The sequence below is a fragment of the Archocentrus centrarchus genome, chromosome 5 (genome assembly GCF_007364275.1).
Source record: "Archocentrus centrarchus isolate MPI-CPG fArcCen1 chromosome 5, fArcCen1, whole genome shotgun sequence".
Taxonomy (NCBI): Eukaryota; Metazoa; Chordata; class Actinopteri; order Cichliformes; family Cichlidae; genus Archocentrus; species Archocentrus centrarchus.
Window position 1 is genome coordinate 23,665,018 of NC_044350.1, and position 21,714 is coordinate 23,686,731.

Sequence of the window (21,714 nt, forward strand, 5' to 3'; positions counted from 1 at the left end):
TTTAATTGCACGAATGGCAATAAATGCCTGTGAAATGAAATTATTCGCTCGTGATTATGTTTTTAGTGTTGTGTTGTGTACGTGATTAGCGTTGTGCTTTTCAAAACCTAATACAAGTGATTTTTTTTAAATTGTAATACATAATTCCATCAGAAATATCCCACTGAGTTCTGTTAAATACATGACCTAACACACCAGCAGGCAATCAATGCATGGAGCTGTGAGCAAAAGCCTCTAAGCAGCCCTGTCAGCTGCAAGCTGCATTTGAGCTTTAGAAGAAGTAGGCAAGCAATTTGATTTAGTTCAAAATTTCATACCAGCAACCATTGCAATGCAAACTAATTTCTTCCCTCCATTAAAGCCAAACAGAGAAACTGTTGACAAATAATGCATATTAGTGTAATATTCTCTGGCGGGTATCAGCACAGCGATGGACAGTTTTTTAAATTCTGTAAGCAAGCTGAATGATGCAACTTTATGCAACAGGCAATGAGTAATTTTAATAGCAGCAACGCTAAGAGTCATTTGTAATAAAATACAGAATAGACAGAATCTTTGGCTGGTGAAATACGTAGGGGACGTGGTTGTCACTTCTACAGTCTGTACTTCAGTCTGCCACTTGCTCACTTTCCACTGAACAGTTTTTGCTGAAAACACTTATTGAGCTCACTGTCGCATAATGGGTATACTGTTGATTTAAGCCAGAAATGTGAAAATGAGGGCCTCGAACAGAAACAGATTGTCGTCTTTTCTCTTTATCGCAGAACCTCCCCATCAGTGTATATGTGAGCATATGGTGCAACTGCATAGTGGTTTATTTATTAGGCCATATGGCCATAGCACTCTTCCTGCTCAGGGCAAAGGAGAGAGAATGCATAAAGGGGGACATTTGCATGCATGTACAGTGTGCATGAGTGTGTGTGTGTGTGTAATGTATATAGGATTGGGCCAATTTCTACTTAAGCATCGACAGCAATTCAAACCTTTAAAAACAAAAACATAAGGTAAATTAGCCACAACTCTGCCACCGCTTCACAAACACACACTCGCTCACAAAGCTGACCTGAGGGCATCAGCTCCATAGCGCTGCACTATCTGCCCAGGATCTGGGTAGTTCTTCTTGCGCTTGCTCATCTTCTGTCCATCGCTGTGGGAATGAGACAAGCAAAGTCATTAATGCACATACACATGCATGCACAAAAGTGCATGTTGGCAACCATGCACTTGGTATTCAAATTAGTTAAGTCCTTCCAGGTCAGCAGGCCTGTGAACACAGAGCTGCACTTAGACCCCAGGGCAGAGGAGAAGCAGCCTTGTTGTAGAGTAGCTCCGAGGTCTAAATACTGCACACATACTACACTGACTATGAGGAAAAAGAAAAAAATAAGATGGGATGAATGAGCAGGTGACTGAGGGGGAAGAAAACTAAAATAAAAACTGTGGTAATGAGGTGGAGCAAAGAGTGGATTAGTTGGGGCAGAAAACAAAACAACAAAATGCAATATGTGGTGGAAAAAATAAAATGTGCAGAAACAGGATGGAAGATTTGCCTATTGTCAACAAATCCTATTAAGGGTCAAAAACAAAATATGATCCTATTACTGAGTATTCTTGTGCCAAAGACCTCAGTTCTCTTCTGTGTAACTGAAATATATGTTGATTACTTTGAAAATGAACAGTGAAGTCTGAGTTAATCCCACTTTGGCTTTCCAGCAGCCATAAACGCTCCTCAGTGCACGATTCTGCAGCTGAAACGAGCCCCAAGTGCACAAACAAGTGCGCCCTTTAGTCCTGAAAACTACACAGTGGTGAGGAGTTTGTGAACATTACCATCTTAAGAAATAAATAAGCAGCAAATGGTGTTTGAAAGTTAGAGAATACTAGGATACCCAAATACAGTTACAAAAAAAGTGTTATTCTTTAAGTAAAATAAATTCCACTGGCAGATTTAAAGGGGGTGCATTATGTTTTCTTTGAGCAGCACTTTTTAAATTATATTAGAACAGCTTTTTCACAGTTCAAAATAACCCTTACATATAAGGGGAGGCTGTGACCCAGAAGGTAGAGCAGGTCATCTGCAGGTCATCGGAGGTTTGGTGGTTCAATTACTGCCTGCTCCAGTCTGCATGTCAAAGTATCCTTGGGCAAGATATTGAACCTCGAGTTGCTCCCGATGTATTAATCGGAATGTGAATGTATGTGTGAATGTTAGATAAGAAAGCACTTAGATGTATAAAAAGTGCTTGTATGAATGAATGTGTTTGTGAATGGGTGAATGCAAGCGTGTTGCTTCGAGTGCTCAAAAAAGAGTAGAAAAGCGCTATATAAGAACTAGTCCACTAGTCCGTTATATTACCAGCTCTTCAGTTCATCCACTGTCTCAATCAAGTCATTTTAGCTCCCTTCCTTCCCCATTTAAGGCAAGTATTTTGTGGTTGGCTGAATTTGCAAACAGAACAATTTTTCAAACAGCAACACAGAGATGCTGTGCCCAAAGAGAGAATATGTACCTGAGGTGATCTTATTAAGGGTGCCCCCTCTCTGTGACATCATGAAGATCCAAGAGTGTAAGAAACAAATGGAAACAGAGCTTTTAGTTCAGCTCACTGAGTTGCTTTTACATATCGTGACCTCATTATTTTAAGCTTTGGCCATGTATAATGAGCATCCTCCACTGTCACAGCATAGTTGCAGCAGATAATGAAGAAAATCATTAAACAAAGGAAAAAGATATTGCATTATATTAATAGCCTTACCTAGCAAGCACCAGTCCATTAACAATGACATTTTTGAAGGGTGGTTTGCCAAACAGGGCTGTGGAGAGCACCAACAGGGTGTAGAACCTACATCAGGGTACAAAGACAGTAGACAAGGTCAAGGTAACAATAAGATAAAGTTAATTTGTTCACTGAGGTTGGGGGAGATTTTACTCTTAATAATATCACTCCATACTAACATATTAAGTTAAAAATGAACTGCAACATATTTCAGCAAAACACTCATCAGATTTTTATTTCCATCTGTTGATTCTACTAATGAAATCAGTCTGGAAGTTCTCTGCGTCTACTTCTCATGTGTCACCTGCTTTCCTGCTATCCCTTCATCTAGCCTGTCACTCTTCAGTTTACTCATTCAGCCTGTTTACCATCCTCTGGTCTGGTCAATGCCTTCCGCGATGAAGTCTGCTGGGAAACTGTCCTCAAACTCCTTCCTGTTTTCGAAGGGGTAGTGAACCTGAGCATAAGGCATGCTGCCACTCTCAAACCAGCAGTCAAACACTTCTGTGATCCTACGCAGCACGCCCTTACCACGCCGTGAGGGGATTGTCAAACTGTCAATGCTGTGCAGAGAAGGTGGAAACAAACAAGCAGAAAGTTCAATTAATAAGACAAAAAGAAGCAAAAACAGTTTGAATTCTGTTTAATTTTTACTTTTGTTGGTTAGCACAATTCCTCCAGATGAGGAAATCATCTGGAGGAATTGTGTTCATCTAGCCACTGGATTTCCAGAGATATGGAGAATGAATGCCAGGGTCCACTGAAGCTGTTCTAACATGACTCTAGGGCCACCTACTTTGCAAAGTCCCATGAACTAATCCTCAACATGGTTATTTACCATCTATGGAGTGTTTAATGACAAGCCCATAATGAGCTGTACTATGGATCCAAGGTTTTGGATCTCGAGTTAAGTTACCTAAGGGTCTGTCTAAGGTTTTTTTTTTTTTTTATATTCCTCAACTTTTTAAAAACACTGCAGCCTTTTCAGACATGAAAAGCCAGAATATCCAACTGACTGCTAAATCGCTAATCAGGTATTCTTTAATTAAGAGTCGCTAAACTTGAAGGCTGCTAAAATCATTTAGATTACATTTACAAACTTCACGACCTGCGTAGAAAATCAAACATAGCAGCCTGGTGAAACTAAGCCCTTTCTGACTCATCAAATAAAGATGGGCAGCCCTGTGGAAGTGATTAAAGGTAATTAGCAGATGAAGGGCGGAAGAGAAAGATGATCTGTGCACCACAATAAACGTCTGGTTCAGGAAGACAGATCACATTAGAGGAAACCAATGCAGAATTAAAAAAATAAATCCACACACTGACACACACATGCAAACAAAAAGGTATCATCATTCCTGTACAGTCTGTTACATTAGAAACACAGAGTACATACTGAGTTGGATAGGTGCTAATCACAGACTTACTTTTCCCGATGCAGATCAGTTATTTTGACTCCAGTCAGCTCTTCTAGTTCGGCCATGGACCCTATGCAAACTATCTAATGAGTGTGCGCACGTGTACAGACATACACAGACACAGAAACACACACGCACAAAGAGAATATCTTCAGTAAAGAACAGTACAGAAAAAACAAACATCATTAAATATTTACAAATATTAGGAAGTTGATATAACTAGTTGATCAACTGAAGATTATTTCACTTGCCAAGCAAAAAACAGAATTTCCTGCTTCTCTGTATTCTCAGATCTCTCGTCTAGCATCAGAAATTATTTTGTTTGTTTCTCTGGTCTGACAACAAAGTAATCAAAATAAATGAATATGTTTAAAACCAACTGAAATCACCCCTTTATGCTCTACACACCAGCTCATGAAATGATGACAAAAAGTGAATTTATACAACGCAGCGTAAGTAAACATTGGATTTAATGGACAAATTTTCTTGATGATAATATAGAACAGGCAATAAAATACCCTTTATATTTATGCTTTTCCTTCTGTTTAAACTGACTATCCATTATCTGACTAACTGCTTTGTTTTCTTACAGATTTAAATTGAATAAACAAACACTGCAGCTGTATTAAGTATAGCTATTAGCAAGCGTCACACTATATTGGACCAAGAAATCATTTAGTTGATGCCAATGCAAAAAAACCAGTACATTTTCTTTAAACTACAGCTGACACACTTAAACAACTTGAGAACATTGGTCTTTTTAAAAATGTAACAACTGCTTGTTCTTAGCCTTCTTTGATAGCAAATTTAACATGTTTATACTGATGCACTGAACTTAAAAGTAGGCCTACTTCAACACAGCTCCTGAGAAACTTTACCTTTAGAAAGTATGGTAAAGTGTGTTATCTGGTCTCCCCAGAGAGCTAACCTGTAGGCTCCGCTCTAGTTTTACTAGAGCACCAGGTAACATGGCCCAGATACAACACCATCAGATGCAGAAGAAGACAGAGTAACAGAAACATACCCAAAAGCCAGGGACAGAGAGCGAGAGAACAAAAGGAAACAATACTGAGACAGAAGCTGTACTGAAATACATAGAATCTCATACAGACAGAGAAATGCTCACGGCTTTAGATTTGGGTGTGTCATTTGTTGCGGTGGGTGAGTGAGGGAGGCACCGGGAGTGCTAGTGTTCTGGAAACAGTCACAGAGCTATTTCCAGCAAGCAGGTCGCTGGCTGTCCCTCTTTGAGCCAGGGGACCTACACTTCATTTTTCAAATGCTCAAACAACCCAATTCTGACATCTCTATTTGGTTCAGTCTACTTCACATAGTCAGCTGGGTTTGGCAACAAGCGTCCATAACAAAACGGACACTTACAGTTTGGCTTGCTTCTTCACTGTCTGCCTCTTTTAACTCATTCATTTATTATCCTCCCTTCTTTTCACCCCTCATTTTTCACTTCTGTCCAGGCCCCTATTTCTTGCTTTGTTTTCCAGGCCCCAAAAGCAATTTGTCTGGAAAGACCTTTTAAGTTACCTCAACTGGCATGAAAAGAAACCAAAGACATTTTGGTTCACAATTATTTGCTGTTTACATTAAGGAATCATTCATGTGTTGAGTTTATGGAGGCACTCTATAATGGTGCCCGAAGGCAGCTAACTCTGCAGCAAGGAGGAACGCTACACTCTCTGGTTTGACACCATGGTCATCTCGCTCTGCCATGCCAAAAAGTCTCTCCTACACAAGTCTCCACTTACATAGCAAAGCTCCTGAAATGCTAAATCATGAGAGTCAAAAAGAGGTCAGTGAGAGAAATGTTCACATAGGCAATTTGTGACAAGAACTGATTTTTTGTAATCTTGCAGGAGACTTACTTTGAAAAGAGACAAGATATTTCCTCCCAAAGTCTTTTCTATGATAAATTAAGTGAGAGCCACACAGAGGTTAACTTTTCAATTATGCCCTCTGTTGCTTAGCCCAAATTGAACTGAGTGTGCTGCATCCTTAGAGAAGAATAACCAACTTGGTATTTGGTCAGGACACCGACAAACTGATTAGAAAATTACAAAATCATCAATACTCTATTAAAGAATAAGAAGGGCATGTTTGTGTGTTTTCCTGACCTCCTCAAAGTCATCGCTGACCCAGAGGGGGATTGGTGTGCCCCAATAACGGTTCCTTGAAACTGCCCAGTCACGTGCATCTCTCAGCCAGTTCCCGAAACGCTTCTCACGCACAAACTCTGGAACCCTGCAGGGACACATTAAGATATGTTTTATATTTAGTGAAGAAAAAAAAAGAATTGTCAGGTCTCCATGTAGAACAGCAGGGGTATTTTTGCTCGCAATGACAGACATACTGTTATCATACTCTTGTTTAACCTAAATTATAGGGTCTTTTTTTTTTTTTTACATTTAGTTACAGACATTTTTTTCTGGGTTCTTATGTGCAAATCTGCAAATGAATCAAAAGACATCAAAGTGCATATGCTTAGTGTGTAAACATTATATTTTAGGTTTCTTCCTTTTTTTTTTAATCATTCCGAAAACAGGGACAACAGGCAAAAAGTTTAAAATTTTCAGAGAAAAAAAGACCCAAAAATTTAGGCTCTGAATGATATATAAACAATTCCCTCTAAAAAAAAAAACAAAAACAAGAAAACAAACAAAAAAAAACAGAGTATAAATACCTTCTTACAGTAAAGTGCCATTTATTTTAAATGTATAAAACACATGTATTCTTTGTATGACAAGTTTTCTAAAAGGTTATATTAAAATGTGTCCAAAAAAACTCACTAATTTGCATATTGCAAACAGGAAATTGCAATGAAATAAAGTGAAGAGCATTTTTGATATTTTAGTTATGGAAACAGCCCTCCTCTTTACCTGCTCCATTTATGGATTGCCAGAGCAGACCACCTGCCTCCATCTCATCCTATTCCTTGCAACATCTTCTTTACTACATCCATAAACCTCCTTTGTGGGTTTCCCCCTTTTCCACCTCCGTGGCAGCTCCATCTTCAACATCCTTTGTCCAATATATCCACTACACCTCCTCTGCACATGTTCAGACCATCTCAGACTTGCCTCTCTGACTTTGTCTCCAAACCATTCAACCTGTCCATTGTGGTCACTCCAAACTAAAATCTTAATATCTTCAATTCTGCCACCTACTCAGCCTACTGCTTTTTGTCAGTCCCACCGTCTCCCAACCATATATCATAGCAGATCTGAGTTCCATCTCATAAACCTTTCCTTTCAGTCTTGATGCTATCATTCTATTACCCCTTAGCACTTATCTCCACCCACTCCACCCTGCCTGCACTCTCTTCTTCACCTCTCTTGTGCACTGTTGCTTGGTTGACCCCAAGTAATTAAACTCATGTACCTTTCTGACCTCTGTTCCTTGTATAATCACCTTTCTACCCATCTTCCTCTCATCCATATGTTCTGTCTTGCTTCTATTGATGTCTTCCCTCCAGAACATACCTCCACTTCTCCAGGCTCTCTTCCACCTGTTCTCACTACAGATCACAATGTCATCTGCAAACGTCACAGTCCACAGAAGTTCCTGTCTGACTTTATCTAACAACCTGTCCATCACACTGCAAACAAGCAGGGACTCAGAGCCGATCCCTGTTGTAGTCCCACCCCCACTTTGAGCCCATCTGTCACTCCTACTGCACACCTGACCACTGTCTCACTGTCTTCATACATGGCCTTCACCTACCTCACGTACTTTTCTGTCACTCCTGACTTCTTCATAGCCAAAAATCTCAAACTCAAATAGTGCTTGTAAAAAGCAATTTTTGTTTATAGGCTCTCACCTTACGAATAATTTGTAATTACATTATTTTGTCCCCCAGTCCTTCTCCAAAGTGTAAAACAATAAATCTTCATGAGATAATAAACCATATTAATATGAAATGAACACAGAACAAGCTGCATACAACAGTTTCACCTAAAATTATTTAGTCTTCCAAAGTTTTGCTAAAAATTCAACACTTATTGGTCTCTGAGGTGATGAGATTCCCATCAACGGTTGCTAGCAACAGTGACAGTATCTGCTACAAGTATGATGGCGTAGCCTGTCAAAATGATCCTGCTTTATACACATAGGTATATAAAGTCTCCTGACACACCGCAGTTGGAGACAAATCCATTTTATAACTAACAATATGGCCTCCAGCAGGGAAGAAATTTTAAGAGATCTGTAAATTAAATTTTAGACTTGTGAATGTCCTCTAAGGCCGGTTATATGTAAACTGTATACATTAGTCTTCAAGAAAAAATCTTGCACATACCCTGTGTAAGATAGTCTCTCACAAGAAAATATTCCTTGCTGGCATCTTTACTACTCCTTATTTTTAGCCTTGAAAATAAACTTAAAATGACCTCTTTATGAAGCTCAACTGCAAAGGTTAACATGCCCTCCAAGGCATCTTTCTCCATTCTACCCCTTTTCTGCTCCTTTTTATTTTGCCACTATCTCACAATCTCTTCCTCTTTCTCATTTTTTTCAGTCCTCTTCTCTTACTGCAAAAGACTGTGTTGCTCAGGAGAACAGTGCGAGAGGGGTGGGAGGTAGAGTGGGGGGGGGGGGGGGGGGGGGGGGGTATATTGCCATCAGGATCCACACGCTAAGCAAAGAGTTCATCAATTCCCATTTGTAGGAGGCATTTCTATTTAGGATCCTAATATATCAATTTAATGATTTTTTTTTTTTCTTGTGCTGCTGCTGCTGTTCACCACCAGCCCTCCACCCTTTACCCTCCATCTCTCAGTTCATGCTAAATGTAGAATTTAAAGTGTGCTGTCTTGTGCTTGAGACACACAGAAGAGTTATTTAAAATGTACAGCCTTTTATTATAAGTCACAGACGATGGGGATGAATTCAAGTGAGAGACAGCGAAGCACAGATTGTGGTCAATCAACCCAAAGAATATGCACTGTGGAGGACAGGTAAGGAGGATGGAGGGAAAAAAAAAAGGGGGGGGGGGGGGGCTAAAGACAGACAGAAGGACAAGCTCCCCTCCCCAAAGAGCATCTGTCCTATTGCAACAACTGTAACAAGGCAGCACAAGTCTGTAAGGCTGTTATTTTGTTATTTATGTGTGAGAAACTGAGTAAAAGCAGACTGATAACTACTGGTTACAAAAATTTTAAACCTTTTACAATTTTTCTTTTTTTTTTTTTTAAACAAAAATGCTCAGACTGCCCCCCCGTTATGCCCCTGTAATCCTCATTTGATAAACAACTAAGAAAATGTGTGAACCAATAGACAGCTGGATGTATTTAAAGGAATATTCAACTCGATTAAGCCTCATTTCTTTAGTCTAATATAAGGTCTCAGTCACACAGACCTAAAGATAGGTTGGTAACAACCTGGCAACTTCCAGTCACTAAGAAAAAATGTGTATTCTCCCACCAGTTGGTGAATGGTTGCTGCCTGTTGGCAGGAAAAATCGATTGCAAAAAGGGTGCTGCACCAAAAACCTCCCTGTGGTTGATTGCTAGCATATTGCCACAGTCACCTGTAGTCTGCATGAAAGATGCTGAATTATCTGCAAACACTCCCCATTTACTCTCCGAACAGTAGTGATACTTGAGAAAGCGTGATGCAAACCAGAAATGGAGAAAGTTGTTCCAATCCACAGCAGCAAACACATTTCAAAATTTTACTTTGAAATTGAACAGCCTACGTTTACAGTGTGCACTTTTCAGAGTTTCTCTACCACTCTGAGTGTTTGCGGTCAATTTCTCATCTTCTGTGCAAGCTATGGGCAACTATGGTAACCTGCTAGTAAGCAAAGCAATTGCAAGTTGTAGCGGCGGGGTGTGGTTAGGGGCACGGTTACAGGGGAGAGGTGGGGCACTGGGTTCTGAGAGGGGCGACGGGGGGACGGGCAGCGTGCAGCTGCCTTACATGGGATTGATTGTGTGTGTTTTTGTCTTTTTACGCAGTAGCTGGCAGGAGGAGGGAGGATTTGAGCTGAGCTGAGGTGGACACCTGCCACGCATGTAAAAGTTACAAAACAAGAACACAATAAAAAGAGTATTGCAACATACAACCCGGTGTTACTGTTGTGTGTGTGTTTCGGGACTGACTGTAGGCTTTAGTACTACACAAGTCTAACATCCAAATAGTAGCGGCAGTGGAAACATCTTAATGAATAGCTGATTTGAAACAATGAAAACAATGAAAGAGAAAAAATAACACAAGGAAAATAAAAGTCTAACGAAGGAGAAAAATATACCAGATTCTTAATGGCTGGAACCCGAGTCATTTCAGGCTAAGCTGATTACCTATTAAGAAATAATGTGCTAAATTCACATGACAGTGGCCAAGCTGTCTGCACTTTGAACCTCAAGGCATCAGTCGCCCTTTGAGCATTCAAAAATTTAGTTGTTAATTTATTCTGACAGACAGGCATCTGGAGAATTCAGACTAAACTCTCTCAAAAGACACTTAGCCTTTGTCTGTGCTGCACCATTTGAGATAAAATGAACAAATCACTTGGAGAATATGTTAACTAGCACTTTAGAACTTTGCTTTCTCAAGTTTTTTTAAGCCGCTCATCAACTAATATGAACTTTATATAGAGGTACTGAACTCTATAAGGACTTTACTTTCATTAGGAAGCTGATGAGCTGGCATCCCTCACTGACAGGCTGACAAGACAGACAGACTTTATGGGACAAGAACTCAATTCTGAAAGTGGAGCCTAATCATGGAAAAAAAAATTATGAAAAATAATAATTAGGGTTAAAGGTTAAGCCTAATAAGAAAGTTGTATAAGAGTGTAGCCACACAAATACAGAAAAGAAATGAGTGTATAAATATAATTTCTGAAGGTGTTCCAAACACAAGTGCTTAATTTATCATACAGAAATTACAGACAATTTAAAGTTCTATGATTTCCACAAACACCTTACCTGTCTTTGCTTTTTACTCTAGAGCTAAAACAATTTGACAGAAAATGAAAATATCAATAATGAGCTGCTTGTTTTTTGTTTGCTTGCTTTTTACCAAGTTTGCAAACAAAGAAACCAATAAAATAAAATAGAAACACTGTCAGCTCCCAGTGCTACCCCTCAACCTCCTGGCAGTAGAATTTTGAGATGGCACCATTTGAGTTATCACGTTCACAAAGTTAGCCGCCCACCTGGTGTGGGTGACAACAATACCCCATCAGGCTGAGAGGTAAAAACTGGAAACTTGGGGTAGGAATTCGTCACTATTTTCTGAGGATATAGCTAAATAATAATAATAATAAAAAAAGATCCATCCATCTATTCACTTCTACTCATCCTGTTCAGGCTGGAGCCTATCCCAGCTGTCATAGGGCGAGAGGCAGGGTACACCCTGAACAGGTCATCAGCCTGTCGCAGGGCCAACATATAGAGACAGACAAACCACTCTCACATTCACACACTCTCTCATTCACACGTATGGGCAATTTAGAGTAGCCAATCAACCTAACCCCAGTAAGTACAGGTCTTTGGAATGTGGGAGGAAACCGGAGTACCCGGAGGAAGCACGGGGAGAACTCCTGGAATCGAACCCAGACCTTCCAGATGTTATTCTAACTGTGAGGCAGCAGTGCTAACCACTGCGCCACTGCCAAAAAAAAAAAAAAAAAGATGTGTAAGTGATAAAAGAGCTGCGGCACTTCAGATTATCTCAGTCATGCTCTAATATACTACAAGTTACTCAAAAATTTTTTAAGTCATATGCTTAATTACACTACAAGTTATTCTTAAGGTACAAGCTAAGAATTGTACCGTCTACTAGACTAGCCTCCAATAAATTTTTTATAAATTTATTTCAGACTAATGTTGGGGTTTATTTTTCACCCAATGAATAAAATGACAAATGTTTAAAAGTGAACTCCAGTAAATTAATTAATAAACAGTGGCTGAAGCAAATAATAGACAATTAAATAATACATTAGACAGAGAGCGACAGACCAACTTCACAGCCTTTGGATGATATGTTTATCTTATTTATGACCTTCTCAGTCTCGGAGAAGAATATGTTTATTTTATCCTTAAAAAGGTTTTGCCAAAACATGTATATCTGTATCTAAGGAGGGAAGGGTGTGTGTAGGGTGTCGCACCATGTTGCTAAGGAGAATAAAACTGCCATGTCATGATTAGGAATATGTGAGAGGGGAAGGTGACACTAAACATAAATAAATAAATACAATTTTTTAGGGAGGTAGTGATCCAACTGTATAATAATTTTGGAGTCTGCAGTTTGTGGGGTGGTAAAAATGTTTTGCACTATAATCACAGGTGTTCCTATCATAATTGTATCACTTTTATATCAGAACAGGCTAAACAAGGACTATTCTACTGCATAACCTTTGGCTAGGTGCTCTTAAAAAAACGTGCAACTGAGTGTATGCAACACTAGTACCTCTTAGATCAGGACTGTTGCCTTTAAAGCAGTGTGTGTGTGTGTGTGTGTGTGTGTTTGTCTCGGCTCTCGGCATATGTGTGTCTGGGCGTCTTCACCTTCCTAGCGGCTAGTCATTCATCTCAGTTTGACAGTCCCATTACCGGAGGCAGCTACTGTAGCTCAGAAAAGAGCACTGGGAGCACCAGGGGTAATACCACTTAGCAAAGCCATCATGCTGATGCCTACTTTTTCTCCATGTTCTGCCACTGCAATTAGCATCATGCTAATGTTTTACAGAAAACACCAGTCCCGGTTGAGTCACATTAAAATGCCTTGAGAATGAGTTTGACACTATGTAGCATATAGAGAAAAGTCATTGCAACAACTTCCATTCAAAACTACCACAGTGATAGCTGCTCTGCGGAGACAGGCCAACAACTTGATGTAGTAGTGCAGAGGAGGGCTGTAATTGTTTTGGGACTCCATCTCCTGTCTGGCATGGTTTTTAAGAACACTTGTTTGGCAAGATGCTCACAGCTGCCACTTCACTGCCTCCAAGCCAGTAATCATTTTTTCAGAAAACAAGTTACCAGTAGCATATTCCATTGTTGTCCAGTAGTTTCTCCACCATGTGCTCCACTCGGACAAACCAGCTGGGGACCGCTTTGTAGATGAGTGGCGTGTCAGACCTGAAAATACAAAAACAGATTACAAAAAAAAAAAGAAAGAAAGAAAAGAAAAAAAGACTGCCAAATCTGAAGAAAAACTTTTGTTTAAAAGCACATTTTTAATTTAATCCATAAAGGTGTTTTTTTTCAGAGTTTTAAATACAACTAAATATTCCCATAAAATACAAAAATATTTATTTACATTTACTGTCAAGTGATAGAATATAAAAATATTTCAAAAAATATATATAAAAGCTTCTAAAATTTGTGAAATAAAGGTCTATGTTCATTGCCCAGCCTTTCATTTTCTTCCACTTATCCAATTCAGAGCCGCACGGCAGCTGGAGCCTATCCTAGCTGCCATAGGGCGAGAGGCAGGGTACACCCTGGACAGGTCGCCAGTCTGTCGCAGGGCTAACATCCATTAACACTCAAGATGTTCATTGTATATTTTGTTATATACTTTCTTACCAACAATCTCCTGCATTTATTATTGGATGTCTTTGAGTAACGTGATAGATGAATGGTAACGGCACACATGACACGAGTTCCAATGCCATCAGCTGTGAACCTCCCAGTTCAATTTCCAGCCACCATCTTTACAGGATGTCATCCTCTAGTTTCCTCCAAAAATAATGTTTTAAGGGGGCACCAATGTGTTTCAAAACTTACGTTTTACCTTTCAAATAGTGAGTAGTTAATACAACAGTCAGTTTAATCTCTACAAACTTGTGTCTTCTAGAGGCTTAGAGAAGATATCTCTTTATACTTACTGAGGTTAATTAATCCTGTTCAGGTCATACTGCAGCAACTCAAAGTAAGAGAGTGATTTAGTCAACTCAAAAAAAAAAAAAACACACACACACACACACACACACACACACACACACACACACACACACACACACACACACACACACACACTATTTGTAACTATTTGTCTCTACATGTGTCCAGTGGTTTCTACATCATGTGGAACTTAGAGAAGTTAAGTGCAAGTCACCACACTAAAGTTGACTGAAGACACTCAAACCTCTGTATGAGCATTCCTGAATACTACACACTGAAGTTCTTGCATTCTACTACAAAATAAGGCAGCTGGAATTGAAGGAGAAAATATTTAATTGAGCCAGGCTTAACATCTGTGACCAAAAACCCCTGTGTCCAGAAAATGTTTTTTTTTTTTTTTTACTGGTGTTTTAAAAGCCCCTTGGTAGAAGACAAAAATTTAAGCTGTTGAGTGAGGCTGAAGGGGATTACAGAGGTAACATTAGTTTTACATTTATTTGAATTTTTACATGTCTCACCTCCAGCAGAAGGGGTAACTATGTTTGAAGGTGCTGGCATTGACGAGGCGTCCCTTCTCCTTCAGGAATTTGATGATATTCTTGTCAGCATCCTGTAACAGAACAACTAAATATTAGATATTGTTTAGAGATTACTTTGTAACTTAGTATAGGGAGGAAAAGCCATGTGTCACTGTCTTTTAGGGTCAGATTTCAGCCGGGTAGGGAAGAGCAGATGTGTACATTTACACTTTAAACTGCAGCCGTCACTGTGACGTTGGTGTGTTGAGACACCCTGGAGAAGTACATCTGTACATCACAGCTGCAAGGTGAAAAGTCAAAACCGGTGGAGGTCTTCTAAAGTTTTTTCAGCACATTTCAAGTTAATTTTTAAAATAAGTGTAAGTGTTCTTTATGTCTATGTACAAAATAAATACATAGATTCATGTCTAATATACTAATATATGGTCCAGTTCTGATGCTCACATGCCCACTCTTGGCGCTTTGGGTGGTGGATGTGGGTCAGCATGGGGACCCTGACTGGTCTGCAGCTATGCAGCCCCTGTTGGATCAGACCACATGGGCCAGCCTTCGCGCCCCACGTGGATCAGTGAGCCTTGGCCACCCATGACCCTGTCACTGGTTCACCACCAGAAGAGACGGTGTTATTCAATTCAGGGTTCTAGCCAGCAGTTGATCGCCCGGCACTGCGCCGGTGTGAGGTACTGTCGCGCCGGACTGAGAATGTCATCAGTACGCTATTGGAACTGTTAGCTATTACCACAATTCGCAAGCGGGCATGGATATTAGCATTAGCAAACAGTCATACAATAGCCAGGGGGCAGCAGCTTCAAAACGAGCCTTCCCAAACCTAAACAAACAGGTGACGCCACAGGAGATACATCCATCATTTATAATATCTATTTTATGGACGATAATCAAATTATTTAAAGTTTAGCTGAATATACTACTGTAATTTTGATTATATGATACGCCATAGTATCATATCATGTAGCAACAATAACTGTCTGTGATTAACATATTAATCTTAATAGTTTATTTATTTTAACACCACCCCATTATGGGATGATTACTGAGCAACTTCCAGTTTTTAACTGTTAGTTAAACTGTTACTTCTTAGTTGTTTTTGGCTACAGTTCAGGGCTACCATACCTTTAATACTCAATGAAATAAACTTGTCTAAATATTCTCGATTAGAGGAAGTCTCTGGAAGCTTCAACATGAGTATAACTTCTCTTGCAGAAAATCCAAGGTAAATGTGCAGCCAAGGTCAGTCTGCACATACAGCTATGATAAAATGCAGCTCACTGTTTATGACAAACAATCTAATATGCAATCACACGGAGGCCTTATCATCCACTATTTCACGTCCCTCTAACCAAGTGAAATTCACAGGCAGCTCATAGATATGACTTTTCAGGAAAGTGCTTGGCAGGTGGCTGTGACCTCTTTGCAGAGACAGCCCCCCCTCCCTTTCACCCAGGAATAAATTTTGTTGTGTCCTGACCCCAGCTCATTAAAACATGAAGATACACCTGTGATGTGAAGATGCACTGGAAATTTGGCACTCAGAAAATGAAACCATTTCACCACCTGGCCAATTCAACATAAATAGGGGTTACTCGGTATGCTACAAAATTACTCTCACACACACACACGATTTTCTTTGTAACATGGCATAACTAATCTGCAGAGTTAAGGTTCCAAAACAATCTTTTTTGTGTGTGTGTCTGTGCATCTTACCTACCCCCACTAAACAACCAAAGCCAGCTAACACACAGGGAAATAAAGTAGAGTAACTGAAAGCTTATATTCACTTAACCTTTACTTCGTTTGTGACTCATTCAGTATCTACAGTTTATTTACAGGACAATGGGGGAAAGCAAAATACCAAAAATATGTACTTTTGAACTGTCATGGGGGGGGGGGGGGGGGGGGGTGCTTTTAATCTCTAGTTTGTTTTTTGTTTCCATTCAGCATTCTATTCAAATGAATGATGTTAGAAAAAGAAAAATTAGGAAATGACAACAGGTTAAAAAAAACAAAAAACATTCATCACGGTATTATTTTGTATGCACACACGTAAATCTTTATTAACAGTTGGTTGACATTAGTGTGAATGGTCAACAGTTGTGTCTTGTCAAAACATTCAGAATAAACTGGAGTTACTGTAAAGATCAGTCACCCTAAGGTTATATATTGCTTTGTTTGAGTTCAGTGTTTCATTAAGAAGACAGGGCTCCAAAAGTTGGAGGCAGTGCTAGCGAAAAGTCAGCAACTGTAGCAAAGAGAAGTGATGGAGGTATGGGCTGACTTGTCAGAAAAGACAGAAGATAAATTTAGCAGGAGTACTGCATAAGCATGAGTAAAAGAAAGCAACAAGGAGAAATGAGGGCTCTCGAAAAAAAAAAAAGTTGAAGAAAGAAAGAATGAAATGGAAGCAATTCCAGGATTATGGAAATGAAAAGGGAAGGAAGGTCATTTTAAAAAGTTATGTTAAATTTTGCATAAAGGAAAACAGAATGTGTAAGGATAATACAACCAAAGACAAGTAACGGGTAAGAAGGGCTGGGTATCATCTCAATAAATCATTCAGGGCAATCTGTCTGTAGCACAGAGCACTGAAAACTGTACAGAAGCATTTTTTTCATGTTTTTTATTCAATCAAAACTCTTCCTTGTTTGCAGGCAGGGCTTATGTTAAAAAAAAAAAAATGTGTAGGCAAAATTTATAACATCTCATTACTGGAATAGGGAAAATATTTATAGGTAAAGTGTAAGGAGAAGTGTTGGCATATAAGCTCAAGAGAAAAAAAAAAATCCCCTGATGGAAGGACACGGTTAAGAAATCAGAGCCTTTTCTTGATGATCTTTGAACTCCATGATGCGCTGCAGATCCTCTTTGTGGCCAATCTTTGATCTTGCCGCTGATCTTCTCCTGGGTATTTAGGCATCTTTGGCTATACCCAGCCTCTGTTCTTCCCCTTCCAGCAGCTTCCTGTAGGTTGCGATCTCTGCATCCAGCTTGAGCTTAATGTGCAGCAGTTCCTGGTAGTCTTGGAGATATTTGGTCATCTCCAGTTTGGTATCGCAGAGCTGAGACTCCAACTGAGCAATGATGCTCTCTAGGTTCCCCGCCTTATCCATGTGGGACATCTCCATGTCCTCCAGCTGCTGCTCCAGGGCGGCATTGCGAGCCCTCAGACCATCAATCTGGTTCTGAAGGTCTGTCACCTGGTTGTGGAAGGTGGTGATCTCATCTTTCATGGTTTTCATCTGTTCTTCATGTTTGCCAGCATGCTCCTTGAGAGTGTCAAACTTGGTTTTGTACCACTTCTCAGCTTCCTGGACGTTGCGGGCAGCAACAGCTTCTATCTCTGTACGCATGTTACGCAAATAAGCAGCCAGATCAGGACGATCACCATCCATCTCAGCAGTAATTTTTGAGTCCTCAATCTGCTTCATGAGGTCAGCCACCTCTTCATCATGCAGGTTCTTGAGAAACTCTATTTCGGCAACCAGTTGTTCTATGCGCTTTTCCAGCTCAGCCTTCTGCAGTGTGGCGTTGTCAACATCTTGGCGAAACTCCTTCAGAATCATTTCTGCTTCCACTTTAAGTGCCAGCTCCTCCTCCAGTTTTAGTCTCCAAACTTCTACCTCTTCTTCAATGTAGCCACGTTCAATATCAGCTGCCCCTTTCTCATTAGTCAGGGTCTCAATCAGCTCTCGCACCTCTTTAAACTTGAGCTCATATTCTTCCCCAATGCCTGTTGGGCCTCCCTTGTAGCGGCTCTGCAGGGCAGCTAGTTCAGCTTGAAGAGAAGCATTTCTCTGCTCCAGCGCCTGAACCTTCTGAATGTATCCTGCAAACTTGACATTGAGTTCTTGCATTTCCTCTTTCTCATTAGCATGGTGCTGATGTATCTCTGTGCCCACCTCGATGGGAGCTGCACGATAACCCGAGCGTCCACGGCTATCATAAGAAAATCCACGGCACCGGGAAGGTGATGGACTTTCAACTCTTGCTCTGCTGGCACTGCTAACTTGCAAACTCTTCTGGCTATAAGACGCAGCCCTCATGTTGTGTAAAATGTCGGCTTTGTTTTTCAATTTACAGAAACGCAGCTGCTCTCTTGGCTTCTTGTGTAGCAAATATTGCGACTGACAGTCCCCCAGACTGTCTCTGAGTTTTTATGCAGTAATAAAGAATCTGTCAGACAGCCTTGAAACTCGCGCTACGTTTTAACACATCTCAAAAGTGGATTATGACTGACTTTCAGAGAACTGTGGCTGCACGCTCTTTATTAGCTAACGCTGTATTGTTAGTGGCCAAGCAGGTCACTCCCTGGCCTTTGCACCAGGATGTGAAATAGTGATGAGATCATATATGAATGCTATTTTTAACTCATTATTCTCTTAGGACACTACCACAGTTGGGTGTGACAGATTTGAAGAGGGTATTCAGTGCAGTGGCAAATGACAATGTGCTTTGGCAGCAAGTTTTTCTAGGCTGCTCTGACACTGATTCCCTCAACTCCATATCTGGAGTTTTGCAGCTGAAGAATTTGTTAAAGTTAGATTAAGAATAACATATTTTATTGGAGGAACTAGAGAACAGTTGAGAAGTGGGAGCAGACAAGGCAGAAAATGAAAAAAAAAACTGAATGAATCCAGCTATCACTATTGTTGAGATATTTATCATATCAGTAGCTCATACCGGGGGTAGAATGCTTGAAATGTTTCCTAACCTAATCTACATGTCAATTTATGATATGTCAACTCACTTTGACATACTGTCCCACAAAGTCAGTGACCTCTGAAGTGAAGCAGCCCGAGGCATCCACGGGGCAGATAGGAGCCTGGTCCTTCTGGATGATGTTGTAGTCGGTGCACACCCTGTAATCATCCTACAGAGAAAATAATACAGTTTAGAGACGGTTTTGACATAGCTTAGCATTTTTATTATCATTTTTCTTTTAATTGATAATATCCACTATGACAGTCAGGTATCCTGGAAATGTATTTGAAATTATTGAGATTACACTATCTTAATGTTAATAAGTGGCATATTTTAGGTCAAGCTCATGTTACTACATATAAGTGCAGTGAACAGTGAACCCCTTTGGTAGCCAGTTTCGACAGTGTAAAGCTATGTTATGACTCCATATTAAATTCCTTGTTGAGATGGATACTTTTTGCAGTGTTGAAACAAGCACTGCTGGTATGTGACAGCTATGCATGAAACATCTAAGCACCGTCCAGCTGTAGATGTAATTTGCATTCAAACAGCTCTGTCAAAACTCAAGACAGATGTGCCACATGCTCATTTCACATCTAATCAAAACAAAATAGCATTTGAAGAATGCATATCTTCACGGGCAATATGTTTGTTTTTCATACATTATTATTATTAAACTGATCAAAATTAATGTGCCCACTAAATACAAGACCAAAAAAAAAAAATTAAATGCAAATTTAAATGAAATGCTGGCATCAAGGGTTTTGTTGTTCAGATTGCTGTACAGAAAGACAGTTGGTATTCAAGGCTGGCTACAGCCATTGGGGCATCCATCTACCCTTGGCAAGGGCATCTAACCTATTAGCAATGACCCAATATATCTGATAACACTACTGCATTGGACTCAGTACACTGATACTGTAGCACTAAAAACAAACACTCCTTGATAGCAATACACCTCAACTGGAAACAAGTACAAAAATACTCATTTCATCACAGTATGTTTGTTCAACTTATCAGTTGAACCTTTAATAATCTTTGTTATGCATTTATTAGCAATTGTTAGCAATGGGAAATGCTTTATTAACATTTTATTATGCTTTTTGCAGCTCCCCCTTATGTAATGAGCATTACACATTGTCATGGTGTATGCTTCTGCGAATAAGAGAATTTAAAAAAGAAAGAGGCATTTAGAAAAGATCCTACTCACAGCTCCAAAGTAAGGTGCCTGGTGGACCACTCCTGTGCCCTCTTCCTCTTTGACGTAGTTATCTGTCACCACCTGGAATGCTCCTCTCTCTGAGCACTGAAGTCAAACAAGGACGAGATGGAGTGTGAGGATGCAGACAAAGTCCATCTACAGTACAAATTTACAGATGCACTGAGATGTAAAGAGAGATGTCAATTATCTGTGTTAATTAAAGAGAGATATACCATCTGTCCTTATTTTATGAAAAACATTAGACATAACTGTGAAGCAACCAGGAAGAGAAATAGTCCACAAACCTTTGCAAAGTACTGGAAAAGAGGCTTGTATTTTTTTCCTTTCAGCGTCTTACCAGGAAATCTAAAAAGCAAATAGCACATGTAAAACCTTCTTTCAATATCTGTAATTCATCATTACTGCAGACACAAACCAGCAGAAAAATTGTACATCCAAAACTTCACAGGACAGGAGAGGTTTTCTGGGTGATTCCACTTTTTATATTTGGCTACAAGTTTGTTTTTCTCACTAAAATCTTTCTAAATCGTGTCCTCCAACTGTCTAAGTGGCAAAAAAATATAAATGAGAAGAAAGGAGGTGAACGACATGTTGATGCACTTATCTGAGTCACCTTGAGTTAGGACTGTGAGCTTTAGTTATAAACTTGATGTAATGGTGTTTAAGCCTTAAGAGCAGTGGAGGGTAATTTTGTGGACTTTTAGCCTTGATTTCCACCTCTCACGCTCATACAAAAAATTCAAACAAATCATCTTTATGATACAGTTTTTATAACTTATCTAACAGTGAAGAAGAGATGCAAAATAACTTTTTAAAAGCAGGGAGGTGATTCCTCTTTAAATGTCCTCATCATTAAATGTTTTTACTTGGTAAGGACAGAAACTGCCTCAGGATCTTATGAGATCTCTATTTAAGGGTTGCGCTCATATTGGCAGTCCTGATGCACTGTTTCTGTAAGCGTAGTTCAAATAATGTGTCAGTGTGTCTGTGTATAAGGGTTTTGTCCTTGTGGAAGAAGAAGCGCCAGAAATCTTTTTTAAGATGTCTTGTTTACATCATCAGTACAGTTGTCCAATATATGGGATGAGTGGGGATAAATCATGCCTAGAAATTTGCACCATCGGGTTTCAGTAAATTCTGTAGTCTTTATTCACTCAGTTGTTTTCTTCATCTCACTAT

General features: G+C 39.7%; 2 protein-coding genes across 2 annotated transcripts in view; both read right to left on the reverse strand.

Annotated features, from left to right (window-relative positions):
• Window positions 1-21,714, reverse strand: part of iars1 (isoleucyl-tRNA synthetase 1) — a 61,947-nt gene that overhangs the window by 24,685 nt on the left and 15,548 nt on the right. The window contains exons 9-18 of the mRNA XM_030729426.1: window positions 20,820-20,880; window positions 20,524-20,619; window positions 19,360-19,482; window positions 14,577-14,668; window positions 13,192-13,290; window positions 6,322-6,448; window positions 4,205-4,278; window positions 3,146-3,340; window positions 2,757-2,843; window positions 1,064-1,147 (exon numbers count right to left, since the gene is read on the reverse strand). Coding sequence (XP_030585286.1) covers window positions 1,064-1,147; window positions 2,757-2,843; window positions 3,146-3,340; window positions 4,205-4,278; window positions 6,322-6,448; window positions 13,192-13,290; window positions 14,577-14,668; window positions 19,360-19,482; window positions 20,524-20,619; window positions 20,820-20,880 — 1,038 coding nt within the window. The remainder of the gene's footprint in view (window positions 1-1,063; window positions 1,148-2,756; window positions 2,844-3,145; window positions 3,341-4,204; window positions 4,279-6,321; window positions 6,449-13,191; window positions 13,291-14,576; window positions 14,669-19,359; window positions 19,483-20,523; window positions 20,620-20,819; window positions 20,881-21,714) is intronic.
• On the reverse strand, window positions 16,657-18,723 carry LOC115780307 (vimentin). The gene has a single exon (XM_075074371.1). It carries the CDS (start codon window positions 18,653-18,655, stop codon window positions 17,522-17,524), a length of 1,134 nt encoding a protein of 377 aa, XP_074930472.1. The 5' UTR covers window positions 18,656-18,723; the 3' UTR covers window positions 16,657-17,521.

What these genes read in the sequence shown, in the direction of transcription:
- LOC115780307 (XM_075074371.1), bottom strand. Translation starts at nt 18,655, where the DNA reads ATGAGGGCTGCGTCTTATAGCCAGAAGAGTTTGCAAGTTAGCAGTGCC.